This window comes from Trichosurus vulpecula, chromosome 7 (genome assembly GCF_011100635.1).
Source record: "Trichosurus vulpecula isolate mTriVul1 chromosome 7, mTriVul1.pri, whole genome shotgun sequence".
NCBI classification, from domain to species: domain Eukaryota; kingdom Metazoa; phylum Chordata; class Mammalia; order Diprotodontia; family Phalangeridae; genus Trichosurus; species Trichosurus vulpecula.
Window position 1 is genome coordinate 243,926,444 of NC_050579.1, and position 24,790 is coordinate 243,951,233.

General features: G+C 46.0%; 1 protein-coding gene and 1 pseudogene across 1 annotated transcript; both read right to left on the reverse strand.

Annotated features, from left to right (window-relative positions):
* Positions 1-2,448: 2,448 nt before the first annotated feature.
* On the reverse strand, positions 2,449-3,197 carry LOC118857872 (annotated as a pseudogene).
* A 4,505-nt stretch (positions 3,198-7,702) lies between these two features.
* Positions 7,703-18,512, reverse strand: LOC118856566 (HLA class II histocompatibility antigen, DR beta 4 chain-like). The gene is made up of 6 exons (XM_036766939.1): positions 18,337-18,512; positions 11,994-12,257; positions 9,671-9,952; positions 9,079-9,189; positions 8,577-8,600; positions 7,703-8,409 (listed from the first exon to the last, which is right to left on the reverse strand). The coding sequence occupies exons 1-6, from the start codon at positions 18,434-18,436 to the stop codon at positions 8,396-8,398; spliced, it is 795 nt and encodes a 264-aa protein (XP_036622834.1). The 5' UTR covers positions 18,437-18,512; the 3' UTR covers positions 7,703-8,395.
* Positions 18,513-24,790: the final 6,278 nt, after the last annotated feature.

The following is a 24,790-nucleotide window of genomic DNA, read 5'->3' on the forward strand; positions in this document are numbered from 1 at the left end:
TTCTTTACAACTTGACTATTGTGAAAATATGTTTAGTGTGAAGGTATTTGTGGAATCTATATCAAATTGCATGCTGTCTTGGGGAGTAGGAGAAGGATAGGGAGAAAATTTGAAACTCAAAAACTTGAGGAACTGAATGTTGTAAACTGAAAATAAAGAAATAAATTTAAAAGAAAAAAATAAAGAAAACTTTCTAACCTAAAAGAATATGAGATTGCAATATGTAAAAGAATGTATTTCTTTGTCTATGTAATGTAATTTTCTCTATAAATACTTAATCATAAATTCCAATCTTTGTTCAGGGCTTTTTTTTTAATCCTGAATCAGTGCTCGAGAACTATAACCTCTATAATTTCTGTGTTGTGATAGATTTATTTCAGCAGCAGTGACCTCCTACACAAGCTCAAAGGTGAGATATTTCTCTCATAACTGGGTTCATAGGCTTCAGCATTTCACCAAAGGGGTCCTGGACACAAGAGTTTAAGAACCCTGTTGCCTGTAGACTACCAATAGCTAGATTTCTCACCACTTCAAATTCAACTTCTCCCAAAATGGGCTTATAACATTTCTCCCCAAACCTTCTCTTCCTTGCTGGCTAGTCTCTCTGTCTCATCTCTCCCCATCCTGTACTCAGCTATCAAATTGATCTTCCTAAAGCAAGGCTAGGTAACCCCTCCATTCAATTGACTCCAGTGGCTTGTTATTGCTTTTAGGATCAAATACAAAATCCTTTTTTTTGGCTCTTAAAGCACTTCATAAACTGGCTTCTTCCTACCCATCCAGTTTTCTTATATCTTACTGCCCTTCATGTGCTCTTTGATCCATAACAGATCCATATCCAATTCCTGTCATTTACACTGGCTGAACCCAATGCCTGAATGTGGTGTTAATGTGATTAAAGATCTTCCCCACCCATTCAATAGAGCCTTTACTTTCTAAGTGGGGAAACTCCAGACCCACACCCTTTCACTAACAAGATGTGAGGCTGCAGGCCCACACCCTTTTACTAATTAGGTCAGGAGAGGTGTGAAGGCCTCAGGTCCTATAAAGAGTATATATACCCAGAAGATAGCCACTGAGAACTGAGAATTCAGAAGTCAGAAGCAAGAATTTGGAATCCAGTCCAAGGAGAAGGAATAAGACCACTGAGTCGACAGAACTGCAGAAGAGAGTTCTGAGTGGAGAGTGTAGACCAGAAAGTTGTGGCGACTAAAAAACTGAGAATCTACAGCAACTGAGAGATTGGAGAACGGAGAATCCAGAGATTCCAGGAGACTGCAAGGACTCTGAGAACTGCAAGGGCTTTCAGAACTACAGGAGAGGATGCAGACAAGCAGATAGTTAGGATTCATGATTGATTGTTTACGGGAAGGCCCTAGCAGGGGGCAAGGTTACAGGATGACTTGGTTCTTTACTATAATACTGTGTTATAATTTCTTTGTTGCTACATTGAGGTGGGCTTACTGGTTTTGGAATACAATTACTGATATATCAAATTGAAATTATTGGTTCTGGGATTTGATCCTCTGGTGCCTACCTAAATATTATACTTCCTCTACCTTCTACCTAGAGAGTTTTTCATATTTTTTGATTCTGAACCATAGAGGCATGTTCACGGTCATCTTCAAGGTCATGAATCTTGCCTTACTGATACACTGGAGCACATTCTTCTTCTAGCTTCCCTAACTTCATTCAAGTCCCAGCTAAAATCCTACTTTCTGCAAGAAGCCCTGCAAAGTAGTCCTTCATCTTAGTACATGCCCTCTGAGGTTACCTTCAATTTTTTTCTGTAAAGTTCTTGTCTGTACTGAGCTGTTTGCATGTTGTCCCCTCCTTTACACTCTGAGCACCTAAGAGAAGAGATTGGGGTTTTTTTGCCTTTCTTTATATTCCTCCAGCTTAGCAGAGTGACTGGCTCACAGTGTGCTCTTAACAATTTTTTTTTGATGTGACAGCATAACTTGTGATTTACTGTCTTGGTGAAAGTCACCTCCCTTCACTCATCCTTTCCTGTGGAAATCCTGGTGTTATCTTTGATTCTCCCTCTCCCAGGACCAGCTATTACATACTACTAAATGTATCTCCAGTGCATCACCAATATTTGTTCATTCTTCTCTATTTCTAATTTTCTCCATCACAGGCGAGGTCTTTATTGATACCCCTTGTGACTACTGTGGCATCCTCTAATATCAACTCAACTTATTGAGGCTAATATCAAGGGTAGCCTTGGCTCTGGTGAGTCCTAATGAACTCTTATTGTTTTCTATTTTTATTTTTTACAGGTCTCCTAGTTCTACCATTCAGTGTTTTCTAGACTTGTTATTGACATCCCATTTCTCTTATACCTCATAACCATTTTCCCCAAACCCGCTATTTTTAATAGATGAAGAATTATTTTTCTTCATCAATCAAGAATGAACAGAATTTTTAATTATACATTACTCTTGCTTATCCAACTGAAATCCACGCTTGAAACTGATCAAGGTAATCAAGGCTAGTCTTCATCCTGATACCCATTTTCTCACTTTCTGAGGATAAATTCTGGTTCTGCACTTTAAGATGAGGTGGTTCTGTCTCCCAATAGTCCTTCTGTCCTTTCAGACTCTCATTCCCTTCATTCAGTTCACTGGCCCTCTGCTCTAACATCTTAGTTGTATCTGTCAAGAGACTCGTGTCTCTCCTGCAGTTAATTAGACTTTTGGAGTTCACATGCATGTCTGAGTACTGCTTCTGGAGACTAGCACAGGTGTCTTTCAGCTCCTGGTTCTTGTTGGTGCAGTTCACGGTTGAGCTACTCAATCTCCTCCACCTCTCCCTGAGTGGTGACCACTAAAATGTCCTCCATGCTTTCTGGATGGAATTGGAAAGGGACACTGGGCCCCCAAAAAACATCATTGTCCTTGAGTAGGTATGAAGCTTTAAACTGAACTTATTGCTGCAAAGACAATTTGCTGTGGAGTTCAGCAGGCAAAGCAGGCCCCATAAAGATGTCATATTCTCGGGTTGTCTTCCACTCTCCCCTAAAGATATCAACGGTCTTTCCAGTGCAGAATGAAATGTTGAGTGAGGGTGTAATAGCATGTGATGTCTCCTCTAGGGATGTAAAAGTTCTCCACCTAATTACAGATGATTTGAAAGAAATGGCAATGATCCAGCAGGATGGCTAATGTTGGGGGCTCCTTGCCTTTCTCTTCCATGGTGAGGCATCCCACAGCAGCAGCAGCAGCAGCCACAAGCAGCTGTGTTGCAACAGGAAAAAGAGTGGTGTGGGGGAGGCAGGGACCATCATAGGGAGAACTTTTCTTTGCCCGCCCCACTCCCAAATCCATTATTCTTAATAAGGGCATCAACATCCTTCCAGTCATCCATGTCTGAAACTTCAATGTCATTTTCACTGTCCCTACTTATCCAGTCACATACTAATTTGTGTGTGTGTGTGTGTCTGTGTGTGTGTCTGTGTGTGTGTGATCTCTTGCATATGGCCCTTTCTAATTCAGGCCTCCATCACCTCATGATTATTGCAACAGCTTCCAAATTGTCTCCCCACACCAATCCATCCTTCACAGATTTGCTGAGGCAATCTTCCTATGGTGTAGGTATGACCCCCACTTATACCTGATTAGCTCCAGTGCTTCCCTATTACCCAGCTTTGCAAAACATACAAGTATGTGTTGATTATTTAAGATTTTCTATCTGCAAATTCTCCATTTCCTTTGCTATTAAAAAACCCAGCAACATATTGATCTTTTCTTTTATTGATCTTTTTACTTTCCTTTCTTCATATATGTATACATTCCTCCCCTCCCCCAAACTTTGAAACAATTATTTAAAGGAGACAAAACTTCACCAAAAGCAGCCAATACAGCAACTGTGTCTGACAGTATATGTATCATTTCACACCCATAATCCTCTGCTACTGCAATGGAGGGATGTCCATTTCCTCACCTCTTTTAAGGGGCCCAAGTTTGGTCATTGATATACAGCTTTCAGTTTTGGTGATTTATTCCTTCCATATATATTGTTGTGATTACTGTATATAATGTTTTCCTGGTTTTATTTCATTTTATAACAGTTAATGTCATCCACATCTTCTCTGAATTCTTCTGTTTAACTAAACTTATATAACACAATGTGGTTTGCCATTAAGGAATCAATGAGTAATCACCTTGTTTCTACTCTTTTGGTGCCACAAAAAGAGCCGCCATAAATATTTTGATCTATATGAATATATGACATTTTTGTTGTGAATATGATGAAAGTACGTATCTAAAACTGAAAGCTGGCATTACTTGTAAGGAGTAACAGCAGACATTTTCCCAATAAATGGCAGGTAAAGCCTGGGGACTTCCTTTCCCCACTATTTTGGCCATTGTGCTACCCAGTGAGAAGCAGCTTTACACTAGAAAGATCACTGCCTCTGCAATCAGAGAACATTAGTTCAAATCTAGCCTCAGACCTTTACTCCCTGTGTGACCAGACTCTGTCCTGGGCCCTCTTCTCTTCTTCCCCTATATTATTTAGCTTGGTGATCTCCTCATCACCAACAGATTAAAGTATCATCTCTAAACAGATCATTGGTATCTACTTGTTCAAACCTAACCTCTTTCCTGACCTCTGTTCTCCCATCTCTAACTGCATATTGGACACTCCTAAAATGGATGCACTCTAGATATCTTACACTCAACATGTCAAAAACTGAACTTATTACTTTTACCCCCACTCCAACCCCACTGCATTCCCATCCTCACTGCCCTATGGCTGAGGAAGGCACTACCACCCTATCAGTCACACAGACTCACATCCTTGTCAGCTTTGACTCTACGCTCTCATCTCCCAATCAGTTGTCAAGTCCTGTCCTTTCTACCTTGGTAACACCTCTCACATATGCCCTCCTTTCTCCTCTAATACTGCAATCACCTGGCCCAGGACCTTATCACCTTAGACCAGAACTATTGCGATAGCCTGCAGAGGGGTCTCCCTGCTTCAGAGCCTCTCCGTCCTCTGGGCCATTCTCTACCCAGATGTCAAATTGCTCTTTCTAAAGTTCAGGTATTTCTAAAAGAGCCATGATGGAAAATGCTGTGCACATCCAGAGAAAGAACTGATGGAGCCTGAATGGAGATCGAAGCATACTAGTTTTATTTTCTTTGCTCTTTCCATGTTTTATTTTTCTTTTGTTCTGTTTCTTTCTTCAAAATATGACCAATGTGGAAATGTTTTACATGATTGACATGTATAACCTATATCATATTGCTTGCTGTCTTGAAGAGGAGGGAAGGGAGAGGAGGGAGAAAAACCTGTAACTCAAAATCTTACAAAAATGAATGTTGAAAATTCTTTTTACACCTAATTGACATAAAATAACATACTATTTGAGAAATAAAGTGCAGATATGACTATGTTATTCTCCTATTTGACAAACTGAAGTGGCCTTCTATTACCCAGAAGAACAAAAATAAAATCCTGTTTGACCCTTAGACTATGAAATCCTTCGAAGAAAGGGCCATTTTCTGCCTTTCTTGGTATCCCCAGAACTTAGCACAGTGTGTGGCACACAGAAGGCACTTAATTAGTGTTTACTCGTTGATTTGACTAATCTTATGGAGCTTCACCTTCCTCATCTGTAAAAAGAAGAGTTTAGACTAGATGGCCTCAGAGGTCTCTTCCAGCTCTAGACCTATAATATAATCAAAGGGTATTGACTGCTGGGAAATGTAGCGAAGGAAATGATGAAGTCCTTGAATCCATTGTCTATTGCTTTCTCACCAAAGAATATGGTGGATGGACAATTCCTTTGAAAATGGACAGGTTATGGGGCAGCTGGTGGCGCAGTGAGTACAGCACCGGCCCTGGAGTCAGAGTTCAAATCCAGCCTCAGACACTTAACACATTTACTAGCTGTGTGACCTTGGGCAAATCACTTAACCCCAATTGTCCTGCCTTCCCCCCTGCAAAAAAAAAAAAAAAGAAAATGGACAGGTTACATAGAGATTAAAGAGAACTCCCTCAGGATTCAAAGACTCCAAACGATCATTTAGTTCTTTGCTTCCCCAGGAGACTTATTGCTTTCTCCTCTGTTACTTTATATTCCTAAATCTCAGAGATCATTTGAGGATTTCAAACGTAAGATTCATATCAACCTGAATAAAGGAGTTTGGCAGCCTCAATGCTAGGAATAATAACAAAAGTCTGCATCCTTCCAAATGTTCATTAGTGGAGATAAAAAAGATAAACATTCCAACAGATTAGAATCTATGGGAACCTGAAAACTCAAATATTACTCAGAAATGACATTGTTTCTGTAAGAAAAGGAAAAGTAGCTGAGCAATCTTGGGGGTCTCCTCCTCCACCAGTCCTTTAGGGAGCTGCCACTCTCCCTCCATCTCTCCAGCTCTCATTTACTGCTCTGACACTGACAAGTTTCTACACTCTCCAAAAAAGAAGAAAAGCCCAACTATGATGCAGAGCAGAGGAGGTCCAGCGTCCTCATTTCCACCCATCCTAACACTTCTGCTGCTGGTCAAGAAGAGCCTCCCATAAATTTCATTAGGTAAAGGGAAGTCCTGGGCAGCCCCACCCCTTGCATGGTAATGAACTAACCACAGAATCCACTCATTTAAAAGCACTTCCTGCTAAACATTATGGGCAAATGGTATGTTAATTTTTAACAGTTAATTTCCTTCAACTTACCCAAATAGCACTAATTTGGGGGAATCTTAGATGAAATGCCATTATCGTTGGTAATAAAAAGCTAAGAACTTCTACCAAAGGTTCAGGAAACGGTTGGAAGTAGATTCTGTAACTGTGGCTAAGGGGAGCATTGTTCACTAAGTAAGAGTTTGAGGAAACCAGAGGAGAAAACAATTTTGATTAGCTGAAACTGAGAAGGCTTTGCATGACAAGATCAACAGCCAAAAGAATTATTGACGGGGAAAATGTGTTTGCATCAAATGTCTCTGATAAAGGTCTACTATACAAGACATGTAGGCAGTGAGTACTAATCTATAAAGCCAAGAGCCTGTGCCAGTAGATAAGTGGTCAAAGGAAATGAATAGTTCTCAGGTTTGCTCCAAATCCCTAACAATGAGAGAAATGGAAGTTAAAAATCCCTGAGGTCTCACCCCTTCCCCAGCCAATCTTCTAAGGTGATAACACATGAAAATGGTCAATGCGGGAAGGACTACACAAAGACAGGCAGGTTGACGCCCTATTTATGGAGCTGTGAGCTGGTACAACAATTGTGAAAAACAATTTGGAATCCTGCTCAAAAGTGTCAAAATCTCCCTACTTTTTGATCCTGAGAAACCACTGGTGTCAAAGATGCAAAAAAAAAATTCAGATATGCAGATATATCAAAAATATTCAGGGAAACATGGGAAGACTTAAATGAACTGATACAGAATAGTGTGAGCAGAGCCAGGAAGGAAACATACCCAAGACGACAAAATGGGGAAGGGGGGAAATGATGCTGAATGTTATATATCACCAAGCTTGGCCACAGAGACAAGAAAATAAACCCTTCATGGAAGAAGTGGGGAAATTATGGGTATTTATTGTTGTACATACTGTTAAACATATGTGATCGATGTGATGGTTATTATGGAACTTTTGAGTAAAAATTTTGTTATGAGTGAAAACAAGGTGGGTAGGGTATATATTAAGCAATGAATATAACATAAACACAAAATGTATTATTAAAACTTTAATTTTTTAAAGGTGCAATGGAGAGGCACTTTTGATATGGCAAGCACAGGCTACAGCATATCATCAAAGAAGAACTGAGCAGAAGTGATAAAAGAAACATCAGCAGAATGATGGATGACCAGAATGAGGTGGGCCCATCACATAGAGAAAGCTAAGGATTTCTGAGCAGACAGCCTGTGAGGGCCACTGGTATCTATGTAAAATAAAGAAATGTATAGGAAGGCTACCAGCATGTTAATTAACCAACTTCTATAGGAATTGTGGAAGGAAATGAACATGAGTCAACCAGTATCAAAAGATGTGGATGGATTGCAATCTGCACGTCTGGAGGCATTTTACATTTTGACAGATTCTACAAAACCCAAATGCTAAAGTTTCCTCCTCTGCTCCCCTCACTTTGTCTCCATATCACCAAGCACTACTTGATTCTCAGTCTTCTAATTCTTGGGGTGAAGGTTCAAGGGACAAAAATGGATAAAAAAGTAAAGAAACAAAGGAGGATGGAGGGTGTCTTGGAAGCTCTGTTGGGGAAATACCAAAGAGTCCAGAGTCAAAGGTACATGGAAGGAGCTATGCCAAGGAAGGGGTTAGCAAAGCTAATGTCCTGGAGATCTGGACACAAGCAGGGGCCTCCAAATGTGAGAGGGAGGCTGAGGGGATCCAACAGTTCCAGGGGACACAGCCTCAGAGATCAGCTCAGGAGCCCTGCAGAGGACAGAGAACAGACATATGAGTCTTCATGTGGGTCTGAAGCCACAAGTAGAACAACCTCTTCCCACTAAGGGCCCCCAAGCCTCTTAGCTTCAGGCCCCACACTGGGCAGATGCTGTAGCTATGAGAACCCTAATCCCACCTGGGTGGAAGGACCTTACCTGTTGGTTGTGAACCACGATTTCCTGGGAAAGGAAGAGAGACAGAAATACACATCCTTGTAAATTCTAGAGCCATATAAGTAAAGGGCACCATGGTTCTGAGCACTGTGGGACAGGGGCTCCTACCACTGCTTAGCCCAGCACATGACACTACAAAGGAAGCACTTAATTGTTGCTTTATCCATCCATCTACAACTGTGTGAGTGGATGGGGGCAAAGGGAATGGCAGGGGGAGGGGCTAAAGACTGGAACCTGGGACCCCTCCCAAGGCTGTCTCTATAGTGACTATGGGATTTCCTAAGATCCTTGAGCCCCAGGATCTGGCCCCTTCACCACCTTCTATAAATTCCTGGGGGGGGGGGGGAGAAGAGCTTAAGCCAGAGCCAGACCACCCCTTTACCCCTGACCTGGGGCCAGATTTCTGGCACAATTAAATATCCTCTCCCTCCTCGAGAAGATCATAGAGGGGAGGGGGCTCAGGACTTTCCCCGGAGTTTCTCACCTTTCTGATTCCTTTTGTGGACAATGAGGCCAACCCCAAAGAAGATCAGCCCCAGCACGAGGCCCCCGACTCCACTCAGCATCTTACTCTGGGCAGATTCAGACTGTACTTCTGAGGAACAGAGACACCAAGGATCAAAACTGTCCCTCCAGGAGCCAGCACCATGTAAGGAGCAGACACGACTCAGGGGAGCCTGTCTAAGAAGGGAAGGGACAGAATTGGGAAGGGCCTTTCAGGCCACAGGAAGTGAAAGCTCACTAGGGTACACCGACATCAATCCATCTCAAAGCCTAGCTCCCCTACCCCAGGAGAAAGGGATCTATAGGCTGATCACAGAGTCCCAGATGGAGGCCAGCTCCCAGGACTGGGGCCAGTGAGGAGGCTGACAAGGTTCTAGGTCTCCACAGCTCTTAGGTCAGCACTGCCATGGGGGGCTGCACTGGGGAAAGGGGGAAGGTGGGTAGCACCACATGGGGTTTGTATTAGCCCAGGGCAGAAGAAAAAAGGGCACAGTACACACAGTGAGGGGATCTCAGAGATCTCCATGTCCTGAGAAATATTAGAACTGGAGTGTGAGGGAGCTCTATCTCACTCCAGTGTAAGATGGCAGGTCTCTGAAGGCTGGAGTGCTCCACTTGGCAGGTGTAGACATCTCCATGCTTGGGGGTCATTTCCAGCATCACCAGGATCTGGTAGGTCCAATCTCCATTGCTGATCAGGCCTGTGGACACAACCCCAGCTGTCTCCTCCTGCCCGTTCACGAACCACTGGACCTCAATGTCCCCAGGGTAGAAACCAGTGACAGAGCAGACAAGCAGGTTGTGTTGTCCCAGGGGAGCCATCTTTGATGGATACACAGTCACCTCGGGCTTAACTGGAAGAAAGAAGAAAGATCTTGAGTGAGGGAGCCAGAGCAGGTCTTCCTAGTCCAGCCCCCACCTCTGTCACCTGATCCACAACCAGGCTCAGGTCTCCTCTCCTCTCCAGGGCCAGAAATGGGCATCTTGGTAGACATTTAACCTCCCCCTGAAGTAGCAGGAAGTGGGTGGGGGGAGTCCATGGTGCTGAATTATCATAGCCCCAGCTCATCAGGATTCAATGATAAGGGAAGAAATTAGCAGGCAAGATTTCTCACTGTAAATAGCTACTTTGTAATGGATTATTTCCAAATCAGATCGTAAGTGTAGGTAATAAACTATTTTTAGAAAGACTTCTAGCTCAAATATTAAGAGATGCTATCAATCCAGTGAAGAAATTTTGAATCAGGGGAACTGTGGGGAACACCTAGGCCCAGGAGAAACCTGAGCATCCTGACCCAGAGTCCAGGGGCCCTGGGAGAAGCAGAAACATGTCTGGGTCCCTGGAGAAAGACAATTTCAGTGATGAGGCCTCAGTTGTAAGGTTCTGTATTATCAGAGAAGGCTGGAGGGGGAAGAGAGGAAGAGAATGTGGTTGAGACAGGAGAGGGCAGAGCATGGGGAGCTTCTGCTGAGCTTAGATTCAGGAATAAAAAAGGGACAGTTTTATATGCAACTTAAAAAGGTTCACGCAGCCTGGGCAGTCAGGAATTGGGGTATTTAATTTTGTGTTAACTATTTTGTTGCTGTTCTCTCATTTTTCAACTGTGTACAACTCTTTGTTACCTTATTTGGGATTTTCTTGGCAAAGATACTGGAGTGGTTTGCCATTTCCTTCTCCAGCTCATTTTACAGATGAGGAAACCGAGGCAAACAGGGTTAAGTTGATGTGAGTGCAAACAGTGCCCTAAGGACTAAATTGCCTTTTTCCTGGGGATGTCCTAATGTATCTTAATACAAAGGTACCCTAAGGGATGAGTTTCTCTCCCTGGCACCCCAAAGTCTCCTCACCTTATCTTGTGTCCAGTCCGGACTCCCTTATCTTATCCTTACCCTGTGAGGCTTGTCCTATCCCTAAATCTCCAATGCCCACAAGAAGCCCTAAAATCATCCTACAGGCTGTGTAGCTTTTTGTCTCTATAAGTCTGGTCCCTTCCCTCCATCAGTGCCTTTGTTTGGCTCCTTGCTAAGTCTCAGGCCCGCTGCTTTTGGGTCAATAAAGCTCCCCTTGGCTACAGAGAAGGTCTAAGGGAATCCTTTCACATCTGATGAACCAGCTCTCCCAACTCTGACCTCATCAAAGCCACTTGCCCAGAGTCACAGAGCTAGTAAGTGTCAGAGGCCAGGTTTGAACTCAGCAAGATGACTCCAGGCCTGGCGCTCTAACCACTGCCCTACCTGGCCGCCTCTTAACCACTTAGCATTGTATGAATGGGTGTTATTTAGTGGTGAAGGGTCTATGGCCTGTTCCCAATGCAATTTATCCCCATTAAAATAGGAGGAGGGAAAAAATCTGAATCTGACTGAGGAAAAAGGACTCAAGGAACCAAAACCCATGCTGCTACAGGAGGGTCTCTCCCCCTTCTCTCTGTCACTCCCTCCTTCTCCCCCATTCATTCTCCCCTTTCTTCTCCCTCTCTCACTTCCCCACCTCTTCTCCCTCCATCCCAATCCCCTTCCCCATAAGTCTTCCCTCCTCTTCATCCCCCTTTGACCCCAATCTTTCCCCTCCCCCCTACCTCCCTCCCCTGCTCCTTCCTCTTGGTCCCCGCCCTTCCTCCTCTGTCCCAATTCATCAACTCCCCCTCCCTTCACCCTTGCTCCCCCTCGTCTCTCACCTGCTCTGGGGGCCCCTGTTCCTGCATCAGCTCCTCTGACCCCCCACCTTTTCTCCTCCTCACCTGCCCCCCATCACAGCCTCCCCTCCGTCTGCGCTCTCTTCCAGCCCCTTCTCTTCTCTTCCCTCCCTGCTCTGCCCCCTCCCCAGAACTCCCACCCCTCTCCCTGGGTCCCTGCTGGGCTCCCCTGCTCCCTCTACTGCAGGGAGCGCGCACTCACCGCGCAGTAAGAAACGCTCAGATGACTCGTAAGTGGGCCTGCACACGGTGTCAATCTCTGCCCGTTTGCGCTCCATGAGATCCTTCTGGCTGTTCCAGTACTCAGCCTCAGGCCGCCCCAGCTCTGTCACCGCCACATACTCCCCGAGGTCGCTGTCGTAGCGCACATACTCCTCCCCGTTGTAGATGAATCTATCCACATGACGCATGTGCTCCGTCCCGTTCCCAAAGTGACACTCATGTTTAAACTGTTGGATGAAGGACTCTGGGGGAACAAGCGGAGGAGGGTCATCCCTGACCGACACCCCACCCTGGAATCGAGGAACACAACCTGGGTCTGAGTGATGAGACCGTGGCTGACCTCCCGCTGCCCTTCCTACGCATGCTCAACCCCAGCCCCTCTGAGGCCCAGAGACCGCAAGCGACTTTTCCGAGGTTACAGAGCAAATCCGGAATGGAGACAAGACTAGAACCCAGACCTTCAGGGTTCCGGACCAGTCCTGTCTGTCTGCAGTGTCACAGCTGCCTCTCAACCACACCCAGCCTGGTGCAAACACTCCCAGGAAATTTTATCCAACGGCCACCCCAAGTCCTCCTCACCCGAGTCTAACCCACTGTCTGATCATTATCCCTCCAGTGTATCTTTGTATCCCACTCGCCCCAGCCCCTCTGCAGAGACCCGGGCGGGTGACAGACCCTCCCCACAGTTCCATGACCCTGAAGGTCACGCCCCTCTCTCCCCATTGATCAGGGGACATTAATCACATCAGTATCACCCTCCCTACTGAAAAGGGCTTGGAGATCTGCTGCTTGTGTGTGTGGTTCTGCTCACAATCCTGTGACTGTGGACCAGGGCCCCTCCCCCATCACCCCTTCTGGACATGGCTTGGACCCTCCTCCTCCTGGAATGTGAGCTCCTGGAGGGCAGAAAATGACTCCATTTTATGTGTAAACTAGCCCTCAGCAAAGTGCCTGGCACACAGAAAGCACTAAATTAATGCTTATTGACTGACTGATATCATTTATCTATCCACCCCACAAAGGACAAAATAATTTTTAAAAAGTCTAAGTCTGACCACTGAACTCACCCCCTCAAGAACCTTTAGTGGCACCCTATGGATCCTTGGAGAAATTTCAGAACCCCAACCTTAGCACGTAGAGCCCTCCCCACTCTGAGTCCAGCCTACCTTTCCAGCATCTCCTATTATTCCCCCTCACATACAATTCAGTCAAACTGACCTGCTGGCTGCTCCCCAAACTCAGCATTTCATCTCCTACCTCCAAACATGTGAACAGCCTCCATGCCTGTCCTGCCCTTTGCCCCACCCCCCACCCCCAATCCATGGATTCCTAGCTTCCTTTATACTTAACAGTCTTTCCTGCTCTGTGCACTGCTGTAATTCCCCAAAGAAAGTCAGTCAATCAACAGGCATTTATTAAGTGCTTACTGTGTGCTAGGCACTATGTTAGCTGCTGGGAATACAAATATAAAGAAGGAAATAATCCCCAGCTTTATGTTCAAATGACAGTCACAAGTGTCCCTAAAACTACAGACAGAATAAATCCAAGTGAGTAGAATATAGAGAGGGAGGGAGAGAAGACACTGGCATTTGGGGGCATCAGCAAAGGCTTCACCTAGAAAATGGTGATTGAGATGAGCCTTAAAGGAAGAGAGGATCTATGAGGCAGAGGGAAGGAGGTAGTGCATTCCAGGAATGGGGGATGGCCTGGGCAAAGGCCCAGAGGTGGGAGATGGATCAGTCTGTGAGGAAAAGGCCATTTTGAGCAGATCACAGAGCACAGGAAGAGGACTGTCATATAAGAGAGGGTTCTAGCCGGATTGTGAAGGAATAAACAGAGGAAGTTCTAACTGATCACAGAAGCAATAGGGAGCCAATGCTGTCTATTGAGGAGAGGAGTGACTTAGTCAGATTTGCTCTTGAGGAAAAATTCATTTTTAGGTGTGTGACAGATGGTCTGGAGTGGACAGAGAATTGCGGCAGGAACAGCGATTAGGAGGCCATGATAATAATCTGGGTGAGGGATGATGAGGGTCTGCTCTTATGGTGGCCAGAGCAGCAGAAAGGGTTGTATGTAGGAGGAAATTGAGATTAGTTCAGCAGGTGATGAATCATGGGCATTGAGTGAACCCCACTGACTCCCTCTTGTGACTCAGTTCTGGAGCTAGCTCAGCTCCCTTTCTATCCCATTATGGGAAGAGCCCAGTTTCTGTCTTGTGAGAAATTGTGTTCAATTGTGGGAATTGGGAGAAAACCTTATTTCATCGTTTGAACCTAGCTCTGCATGGCTGGAGGCTGGACCAGCTCTCCTGCTGCTTAAAGACCCTTAACTAAGGCCCGAGGTTGTGTGGACCAGAAAGAAGGGCAGATCCGGAGACTGAGGCAGGGAGTTTTGTCACATATGTACATCCCAAGCAGCCCATCTGTCTTATCTGAAATCTGGCCCCCTTCTATTCAATCAGTTATTGTTTCCACACTCCTTCGAGTGTTCACAGACCCTTGGGGGGGGGGCACCTCTTTCTAATTTCAGGGAATTGCACCTCTTTGCTCTCCCTCTTCCAACTTGGAAAGTCCCTAATCCTTCCTCCAATTAGAATTCAAGTTACCTAATGTTGTTTTGTTTTCTTTTAATTCATTGGCCTTATGTGATTCCTTGTTTTTAATATATAAAAGTCTGTCTCATCCTATGTTCAGGGTCCAGGCCTCAGCTAAGGAAGTCTGGTCCCAGTTCCTGGAGTAATCGGCATACATTGCTAATAAATCCACATGCACAAAAGCTCGAACCTTTGTTTCCTTAGTCATTTCATGTTTTACCCACCACATGTAAGGAAGGTTATGGCAGTGACTCTGGCGGGGGGGAGGGGGGCGCGCAGCAGCGCCAGGCAGAGTGAGGTGTTGAAGATAAAACCAAGGTCATGAACCATGAGATGAGAAGAATTGCATTATGTTCATTAGGAATAGGAAAGTCTAAAAGAGGGATGGGTTTGGGGGAAAAGCAATGAGTTCCATTTTGGCCATGTTGTGTTTAAGAGAGCTTAGAGACATAGGGCCTGAAATATCCAGGAGGCAGCAGGTGATGCTGGACAGGCACTGTGAAGGAAACACAGACCTAGGAGTCATCTGAACAGAGATGGGAATGAACTCTATGGGAGCTGAGGAAGTTACAGAGAGGAGAGAAGAGGGCCCAGGATAGAGCCTTAGGAAACACCCCCATTTAGGGCATAGGATGTGGATGATAAACCTGCAAAGGGGACTGAGAGAGAGTGATTACACAGGTAAGGAGAGAACCAAGAGAGAGCAGAGTCACAAAAACCCAGAGAGGAGAGAATACCTAGGAGCTGAGGGAGGCTGACATGGTCAGATTCAGCAGAAAGCTCCTGAAGGAGGAAGCCTGAGAAAAGACCATTGGCTTTGGCAATTAAGAGAGAGTTCCAGAAGTCAGGCATGGTGGCTCAAGCTTCACCATCTGAAGTGGTCTCCTAACTGGTTTCTTTGGTTTAAAATCTCCCCTCCAGAGGCCCCAGCTCACCCCATGACTCTCCATTGCCGTTTAGATAAAGAACAACTTCTTTAGCCTAGAAAGCAAGGCCTTCTCCACCTCTGCCCCCATTTCCCTTTCTAGCCTTCTTTCCAACTTCTACCCACATGAGACTCCAGCCCAAGCCAAAGGCTATTCACACTCCCTTAGTTTCTCCTTGTGCTTGACCTTCTCTGTGGTCATTCTCTCACAGACATCAATTCTCTCCCTGTTATGGTGAGGTACCATTGTCCTCCCAGTCACCTCGTCTCACAGTCTCAGCATTATTCTTGCCCTAATCAGCCATATTGAATCTGTTGTTTCCAAAACTTGGCAATTTTGCCCTTGTGGCATCTTGAATACACCTGACCCTGCCACAGCCCTGATGCAGGCCCTCAGCACCTTCCACCTGCACTACTGCAATAGCTTGCTGGTGGGTCTGCCTGCCTCCAGGCTCTCCCCCTCTAGTCCATCCTCCATTCAGCTGTCAAATGGATCTCCCTAAAGCACAGATCAGACCCTGTCACTCACCTGCTCAATAAACTCCAGTGGCTGCCTATCACCTCCAGCATCAAATTTAAAAATTGTGTTTCACCTTCAAGGCACTTCACAAGTTGGCCCCTCCTACTTTTTCAGTCTTCTTACCCCTGAGTCCCTCCTCCCTCACCCATGTACCCTGTGATCCAGTGACACTGGCTTCCTTGCTGTGCCTCCCAGTAGACACTCCATCTCCCAACTCTGCACATTCCCTCTGGCTGTCCCCATGTCTGGAATGCTCTCCCTCCCCATATCTGACTCATGGCTTCCCTGGCTTCCTTCCCGTCCCAACTAAAATCCCATCTTCCAGGAAGCTTCCCAATCCTCCTTAATTATTCTAGTGCCTTCCCTCTGTTGGTTATTTCCAAAGTATCCTGAATATAACTTGCTTATACACAGTTATTTTCATGGTGTCATCCCCAGAGACTTTTACCTTTCTTTGTGTCCCCCGAGGTTAACCCAGTGACTGGCACATAGTAAGTGCTTAGTAAAAGTTTGACTAACTTCTAGCTGGGAGGTTACTTCAACATTGTGTAGTTTGGAAGATTGTCCACATGGGGGCAGCATGTGCTCAGTACACCCATGGCTGATACCAGGGTATTCCTGGAGTTGTCAGCTGAGTTAACCAGCCACCACCCTGCCAGGACTGGGAGATCCCCCTGCCCTTGTATTTCTCTTGCTCAGGCCCTGAGAGACTGTCTCAGCCCTGGAGAATGGGTGTTACACGTGGCAGGGGCAGTGCAGGTGACAAAGCCCAAAAGTGGGTCAGATTCCTGGAGGACGGCTCTAGGGCAGGTTAGGACCCCAGAGAGACTGTGATTGGCCAGGCCAGGTGCCAGGCCAGGCTGGAGAGGAAATAATATGGACCGGGCCAGAGGGGCTTTTATCTGCTTCCCTACAATACTTACACCAGCTGGGAGAGGATTGTGTCCCATCCCAGAGGGCTCCCTCCCTGCCCAGGGCAAAGGATCTCACACCCCTGCTAGGTCACAGCAGAGACTTCTTGATACCGACCCCGGCTTCAGGGAGAGCAACGGGGGTGTGGAGACCAGAGATGACCCTGGCAGATGGGGTGCACAGAGTGCAAGGCCTGCCTGATCCAGGGGAGGGGGGTTGGGGAACATTGGGCCTGTACCTCTTTTCTCAGCCCATGAACAAGGGATCATGAAGAGAAAAGCCAGCCTGGGTCCATTCTCTTGGCCCCTCCAGGCAAGTATCTGCCTCTAACCTGCCTCTGAGGGATGGATGGGGAGACCTTCCCCTACTGTGCCAGGATGAAAACCAGGGGTGGTGTCAAATACTCCAGCTTTACTGGCTTTGAAACCATACCTTGGAAATTAATCCAGGAAAGTCTACCCCTTCCTTCCCAAATAACAGACAAATTGAAACCTTTCTAGCAGCTTGGGCAGACTCTGGGAAGATATTTAGTGGGACAGAAAAGTTTAAATGGGGCGGGGGGAACCCTGGGAGCTCTGACCATACCATCCCCTAAACAACAAGATCTGGTGACTCCCTATTACCCCCAGGATCCAATATAAAATCCTCTGCTTGGCCTTCAAGGCCCTTCCCAGCCTGGCCCCCTCCTACGTTTCCAGCCTTCTCACACTTTACATTTCCAGGCCCCAGCACTTTGCTATCCAGTGACACTGGCCTTCTTGTTCTTCCCCCACACATTTCCTCATCACCCCACTCTGGGCTCTCTCTGGCTGTCCCCCATGCTTAGAATCCTCTTCTTTCCCACCCCTGCCTCCTCACTTCCCTGGCTGACTTCAAGGATCAGCTCAAATCCCACCTTCTACAGGAAGCCTTTCCTGATGCCCCTTAATGTCAGTGCCTTCCCTCTCTTGATTATGTCCCATTTATCCTTTATCTGTCTTGTTTGTACAGTCATTGTCCTGTTGTCTCCCCCATTAGACTGGGAGCATTTTGAGAACAGGAACTTTCTTTTGCCTTTCTTTCTATCGTTAGCATTAGCACAGTGCCTGGCAGACAGTAGCTGCTTCATAACAGATTATTGACAAAGTACCTGGAGCCCTCAGCTCTTGGAGGGGGGTTGCATCAAGTCCCTGAACCGTGAAGAAAAGGGGTAAAAGAAGTGAGGACCAAAGGAAGAGTTAGTTGGGAGCAGAGCCTGAAAACAGATTCATTTACTGTCCATCTATCTGAGGTCCATCCTGTCCCAAGCCCTTCCTTTGGTCCGGGCCTAGAGAGAAGAGTGCTCCCCTTGGGCCCCACCTGTGCTCTCTGGGAAGCTGCTGCTCTGTATTTACCTGGGGAATGTCTGCCTGCAGCCACCTGGGAAATCAGCACCAGCAGGGTCACAGCCAGAACCTCTATCCAGATGCCCTTGGGGAGCAAGACACACAGCATCCTGGAGACAAGATGAGGCTGAGGGACTCAGAGATATAACAGTCAGGATGGCCCTCACTTCATGGGAACTACCCCCACATCTCCCAGACTAAGAATTTACATTCTCTTGTTTGCCCCAGGGTTGGGCAACCTCCGAGTTGAGAGAGCCAATTAGCATTAGGAATGAAGGTCATCATCAATTCCCAGGCAGAGGTTCCTTTTGCAGGGCCTGTTCTAATACTGAAATGTTTTTGTGGTTAAGGAAAAAAAAAGGTCAAAGAAATCATAGAATCTCAGGGAAGTAAGGGACCTCAGAGGTCGTGTCTTACCTGGACTATTGCAATAGCCAAATGTTACGGCACTGAAGCTGAGCTCCTAGTGTAGATCAATGAATGTCTTCACTACTGTGGCAGGTCCCCTAAAACTGGAGGACAAATGTTCCAATATTTTTTAAAAGGGAAGATGGATGAGTCTGCAGTCTATGGTTCAATGAATTTTGCTTTTGACTCCCAGAAAAAAATTTAAAACCCATTATAAAAGAAATGGTTTGTGACCATTTTGAAAGGGAACAGTGGTTGTATAAAGGCCATCAAGACCTCATCAGAAAGAGGTCATGCCAGATGAACCTTTCTTTTTTGACACTATAACTGAGCTCATGGATCAGGAGAATGCTGTAGATACAGTAAACCTGAATTCCAACAACGAATCTGACAAAGCCTCCAGTACTGCCCTTGAGGAGAAGATGGACAGATATGGACTAGATGATAATATGGTTAGCTGGATTTGGAAATGGTTGAATGGCTGGGGCCCAAAGATTGGTCCTTAATGGGTGACAGTCAGATTGGAGGAAGCTCCCTAGCAGAGTATGCCAGGAATCTGTCCTTGGTCCCGTACTATTCAGCATTTTTATCAGTGCCTTTGATGAAGACATAGAAGGCAGGCAAAGGGAATTTTCAGATGACTTGAAACTGGGAGACATTGCTGCTATATTGGATGCCACAGCCAGGATCCAAAGCATTGTGGACAGGTCAGAATGATGGGAGAATTGAATGGAAGGAGATTTAATTTGATAGAGATAAAGGAGTTCTACACTTGAATTTGAAAATCCACTTTGTTCAAGTAACTTTATTTGATGAAGAGACATCATAATAACAGCAGTTACAGATTTGAAGTTTGCAAAGCCCTTTATAAATATTACCTTAATTATTCCTCTCATGCCTCTTTGTTGACACAAAAAATGCCAAGTACAAAGGTGCCCATGTGGCTCATGGACTTATGTCAATCCCCTTCAGAGACTTCAGAGGCATTACTGAGAGAGAAGCATGGGCAGAGGAAACTCCAGGGGGTTAATGAAGAAAGACTTTGAAAAGACATGTGTGTATGGAAGGTCAGGCCTGTCCTGTCTTTGGACTTGCTTGAAATTCTAGAGACTTGTAAGAATAGATCTACTCTGGGTGAGATTCTGTGCTCATTCCTTGTTTGAACGCTCACTCTCAGATGAAACTCAGATGAAAAGCTCATTTATTCTTTAGTATTTTATGTCATATTCTAATCAGACACTTCTCTGGTTTCTGTTTGCTGTTTTGCTTGAATAAGTGGGCTTGTTATATTTTGTGTAACCACTATTTGTGGGTAAGGAGCCAAGCTGAGGGATATAAGCTTGGGACTACCTTCCCCTTTAAAAGTAATCAGGAACCAACTATTCTGGTGAGTAATTAGAACTATGCCCAAAGGGCTATAGAACTGTGCATACCCTTTGACCCAGAAATACCACTGCTAGGTCTATATCCAAATACATCACTTTTAAAAAAGGGAAACCACCTATTTGTACAAAAATACTTATAGCAGCTCTTTTTGTGGTGGCTAAGAATTGGAAATTGCAAGGATGCCCATCAATTGGGAGAGGGCTAAACAAGCTATGGTATATAATTGTGATGGAATCTTATTGTGCCATAAGACATGACAAGCAGGGTGATTTCAGAAAATCCTGGAAAAACTTACATGAACTGATGCAAAGTGAAATGTGCAGAACCAGGAGAACATTATATACAGTAACAGCAACAGTGTACAATGAAAAATTGTGAATGACTTGGCTACTCTCAGCAATACAATGATCCAAGACAATATCAAAGGACTAATGACAAAGCATACTATCTGCCTCCAGAGAAAGAACTGAGACTATACCAATACACACTAAAGCATGCTATTTTTCACTTTCTTTCTTTCTTTCCTTCTATTTTTTAATTTGTCTTCTTATACAAAATGACTAAACATGTAAAGGTTTTATTTGAATGCACATATATAAATTATATAAGATTGCTTACCATCTCAGGGAGGTAGAAAGGGAGGCATAGAATTTGGAACTCAAAACTTTTTTAAAAAATTAAAAATTGTTTTTAGATGTAATTGGGCAAAAAAATATATATTAAGCAAAAGTAATCAGGAAAGCAGCTTTTGTTGTGAAACTGGGGCCCAAATATTTGGAGGGGGAGAGTAGTCCCAGTGGTGTTATAGGGAATGAGAGAAAAAGAGAGAGAGGGAGAGACAGAGAGAGAGAGAGAGAGAGAGAGCAGTTTCACCCACAGACAGACCATTCTCAAAACTCTCTAGAATTTCAAGTAAGTTCAAGGAAAGTATGGAGCAACTTTGCCATGCATGTCTGTCATTTCAAAGCTTTTTTCCACTGCCTCCCTGGTGTCCTCTGTCCACATGTCTCTGAATGATCTCTCCAAAGTTTCTGCAGCCAAATGAAGTAATCCCTTTACATAATCATACAACATCACATTCAGTATTCTTCCCACCAATCAGGAGTCACATCCCCCTCCACATAAGCAGCATGCAGCACAAAACTGCCCCTCCCCCACTCATCCTCTTATACCAATTGCAAACTTCCTCCACTTGGGTGGGAGCCAGGTCACAGTTGTTATGACTGGAGTGTGCAGCAAGATCTAACGAGGGATGAGGAACCCCAATACAAGAAGTGCTGGGGACCGAATTCTGAGCTCTCATTGTCTCTTAGAAGTTCAGGGTTAATGCTGAGGTCTCTTCTGGGTAAGAAGCCATAGTTAGGGTTCAGAAAAGAAAAGCCTGAGAAAGGTCCACGCCCAGACCTGCCTCAATCACAAGGGCCCTTTCAATGAAACATCTCCACTTGAGGCCCTAAATGAGGCAGAGAAAGGTCTGATGTAGGGAAGAGGGAGGAGTGTTTAGTAGGGCCTTTCTCAGTAGAAGAATATCATGAGTCTTTGCTGATAGCTGTGTCAGTGAGTACCCATGTCCTTTTCTCTCACTTACCTCCACTTATGCATGCCCCACTCCATCTTCCTTAGACTGTCTCCCAGGCCTTATCCCTCAGAGTCATTGGTCCTATCTACAAAGCCTTTAAAGCCAGTCAGGAGGGAAGGGACAGAGCAGTTCTCTTTCAGTTGTAAGGAAGGGCCGGTGGACCCTGAGCTTCCTGGAGTGGAGGAGAAAGTTGCAGATTGCAGAACAAGCTTTGAAGAAGCTGTTTGGGGAAAACCCTATCCTGCCATGGAAGGGCAGGATGTTCCAGCTAGTAGGGAGTAGAGGAATGTGTAGTGTCATCTGTCTCCTGCAGATGGAACCTAGCAGTGGTTCTTGTCTAAGGGATCAGAGAAATCATCAGTGTAGAAAAAAGGCATTTGGGGTAGTTGATTAGGGGAAAGAGAGAATCAGAGACAGAGGAAGGGACAAAGAGACAGAGACAGAGAAACAGAGCAAGACAGAAACAGAGAGATAGAGAGAGAGAACACTTGGATCCCTAGAAAGCAGAGAGCTTGTAAACCGAGAGGGATCTGGACAGTGGAGAATCAGCAGTTCCGTACGGGTGTGAAACAAATTCTAGACTAGAGATAAAGAGATGGGGAGAACTGGGGGTGAGATATCTGTATTTCTCTGACCAGTTCCTAGGGGAGGGTGTGACAATAACATGGCCGGCTCCTTGTTGGCTGAGTGGATGCCAATGCTTGTGGCTGAGAAAATGGGAAGTGTAAGAAAGATGAGCCCATACTCAGGCCTGCTCAGCTCATTCTTTCTGTCTCTGTCTGTCTGTCTGTCTGTCTGTCTCTGTCTCTCTCTCTCCCTCTCTTTCTCTGACACACACACACACACACACACACACACACACACACACACACTTCCCTACACTCACATGAATAGTCCAAGGTGTCAGCTTGAGCTCACTCTCAGAGCTGTTTCCTTTACTAAGAGGGAACACATACTTAAGATCTAAGTTGAAGCAACTAGGAATTCTTTCAGAATCTTCCTAAGACAATTCATATGGAAACAATTCGGTTTCCTGGCATGTCACTGGTATACTGTCCATATTTTACAGGCATAGAACAAAGAGGTCATCCCAACAGCTCTGGAGACCTTCTGTGTAGTAGGCAGTCTGATACCCACACTTTGCTTTGGAAGCTCCCAAACACTGAGATAACTCTAGGAATGTATGTGTCCACCTCATTATCTACATGTATATCCTGGAAAAGTATACTGTCAAGTGTCAACCTTGCAGAGTTCATTCTAAGAAAGACAAACAAAAATAGGCTGTCTGCTCATGTTTATTTCTCTCAGAGCAGGGGAATATTGCCTATTCACTGGAAAATGAGCTCAATGAAATGCCAGTTGAAGGAGACTATATACCCATAGATCAGAGAGGAGTTCTCCCACCCCCACCCCCCTTGCTTTCTCTTCCTAATTCAGGATGCCTGAGTCAGCCAAAATTATATTTTCCATATCTGTCAGCCATAATAAACATGGAGATGTCATAACAGGATAGTATCCATAAAACATCAAGACAGGAGAAGTGCCTAAATCAACATAGTAAGCAGTTCAACGTGCCTGTTTGTTATTAGTTATAAGAAAAGAATGCTCTCAGTTGCCTTCATCCAGTCTTGTGAATGTTGCTACAGCAGGAGGATTTGGGGATTATTTTGGGGTGCATGCAAAGCATTATGGTATGTTAACTAAGAGTGCCCCAAAATGCCTTTTTCCTGATTGGCCAATTCAGGTTTTAGATCTTTTTCAGGTCGCCCTCCGCTTCGGGACACCTGGGGCTGGAGGCGAGCTAGGACCCCGGAGACAGGTCCGCAGTCTCCTGCGGTAACTCAGAGAATCTTGTGGCGGGGTCAGAGTAGTGCAGCGCCACGAACCCAGAGACCAGGGGCGAGGGAGAAGAGCCCAGGTGCTGAGAGAGTTGAGACCAGTGGCATAGGAGAGCCGGGCACAGCCGCCCCCTCCTCCGGCCAGGCTGGGAGGATGAAAGGCGCCCGCTCGCCCTAGATGGACCGCGATGCCGCCAAGAGAGACCACCGCGGAACGCTCTTGGAAACCCGGACTGAGGCTAGGGATGACGCTCAGCCGGGGGACAGCGGCGGCAACGCGTATGGTGATGAGTCCTCCGCTGCAGCAGATCCCAGTGCCCATCCCCAATACGAGAAGATGCCGCAGCACAGCTTGTATGTGGTGGCTGCAGCAGCAGCACAGCCCACGGGCAGCCGGGCAGTTCCGAATCGGTGCGTCAGGGATCCAAGGCTAGTGCACCAGCGCTTCCTGCGGCGCAGCGTGGTGGACTCAGACCAGTAGGAGTTGCCAGATTTGGAGTCCCCAGAGCCGGAGCCTTCCCCGCAACCCCCGCAACCCTCGCACAAAGTCCTGCTGCTCTCCAAGACTCGCCGGCTCCTTGTGGAGCGGGCTAAGGGCGGAGGGGAGCGCGCGGCGGTGCCTGAACTCCCAGGGACCCCACAGCCACCAGCAGGCGCCCCGGTAACCGAGGTGCCCGAGAAGCGAGCCCAGGCCCCGGCAGCCAGGGGGATAGAGCGGCCGCTGCGAGTGCAGTCGTCTCTTCGGCCGCGGAGAACAGCCAAGATGTGCGGAAGGAGGCCGCCACTGTGGTGGCCTCAGCGTCCCCAGCACAGGTGAAGTCTGAACCCGGGCCCACCAAAAAAGAGGAGCCCGAGGAGGAGGAGGAAGACGATGAAGACTGCTTGAAGACGGTGGCAACATCCCCAGATGGCAGGTTCCTCAAATTCCATATTGAGCTGGGTCGGGGCTCCTTCAAGACAGTCTACAAGGGGCTGGACACCGAGACCTGGGTGGAAGTGGCCTGGTGTGAACTTCAGGACAGAAAACTGACAAAGCTGGAGAGACAAAGATTTAAAGAAGAAGCCGAAATGCTGAAAGGCCTGCAACATCCAAACATCTTAGATTCTATGACTTCTGGGAGTCTTGCACTAAGGGAAAGAGATGCATTGTGCTAGTAACCGAACTAAGGACTTCTGGAACTTTAAAAACATATCTGAAACTATTTAAAATGATGACACCTGAGATTCTCCGCAGCTGGTGCCGGCAGATCCT

Coding starts and splice junctions, on each gene's coding strand:
- LOC118856566 (XM_036766939.1), bottom strand. CDS start 18,436: ATGCTGTGTGTCTTGCTCCCCAAGGGCATCTGGATAGAGGTTCTGGCT. Junction 12,258..18,336: donor TGCAGGCAGACATTCCCCAG/GTAAATACAGAG, acceptor TTGTTCCCCCAG/AGTCCTTCATCCAACAGTTT. Junction 9,953..11,993: donor TGAGCGTTTCTTACTGCGCG/GTGAGTGCGCGC, acceptor TCTTTCTTCCAG/TTAAGCCCGAGGTGACTGTG.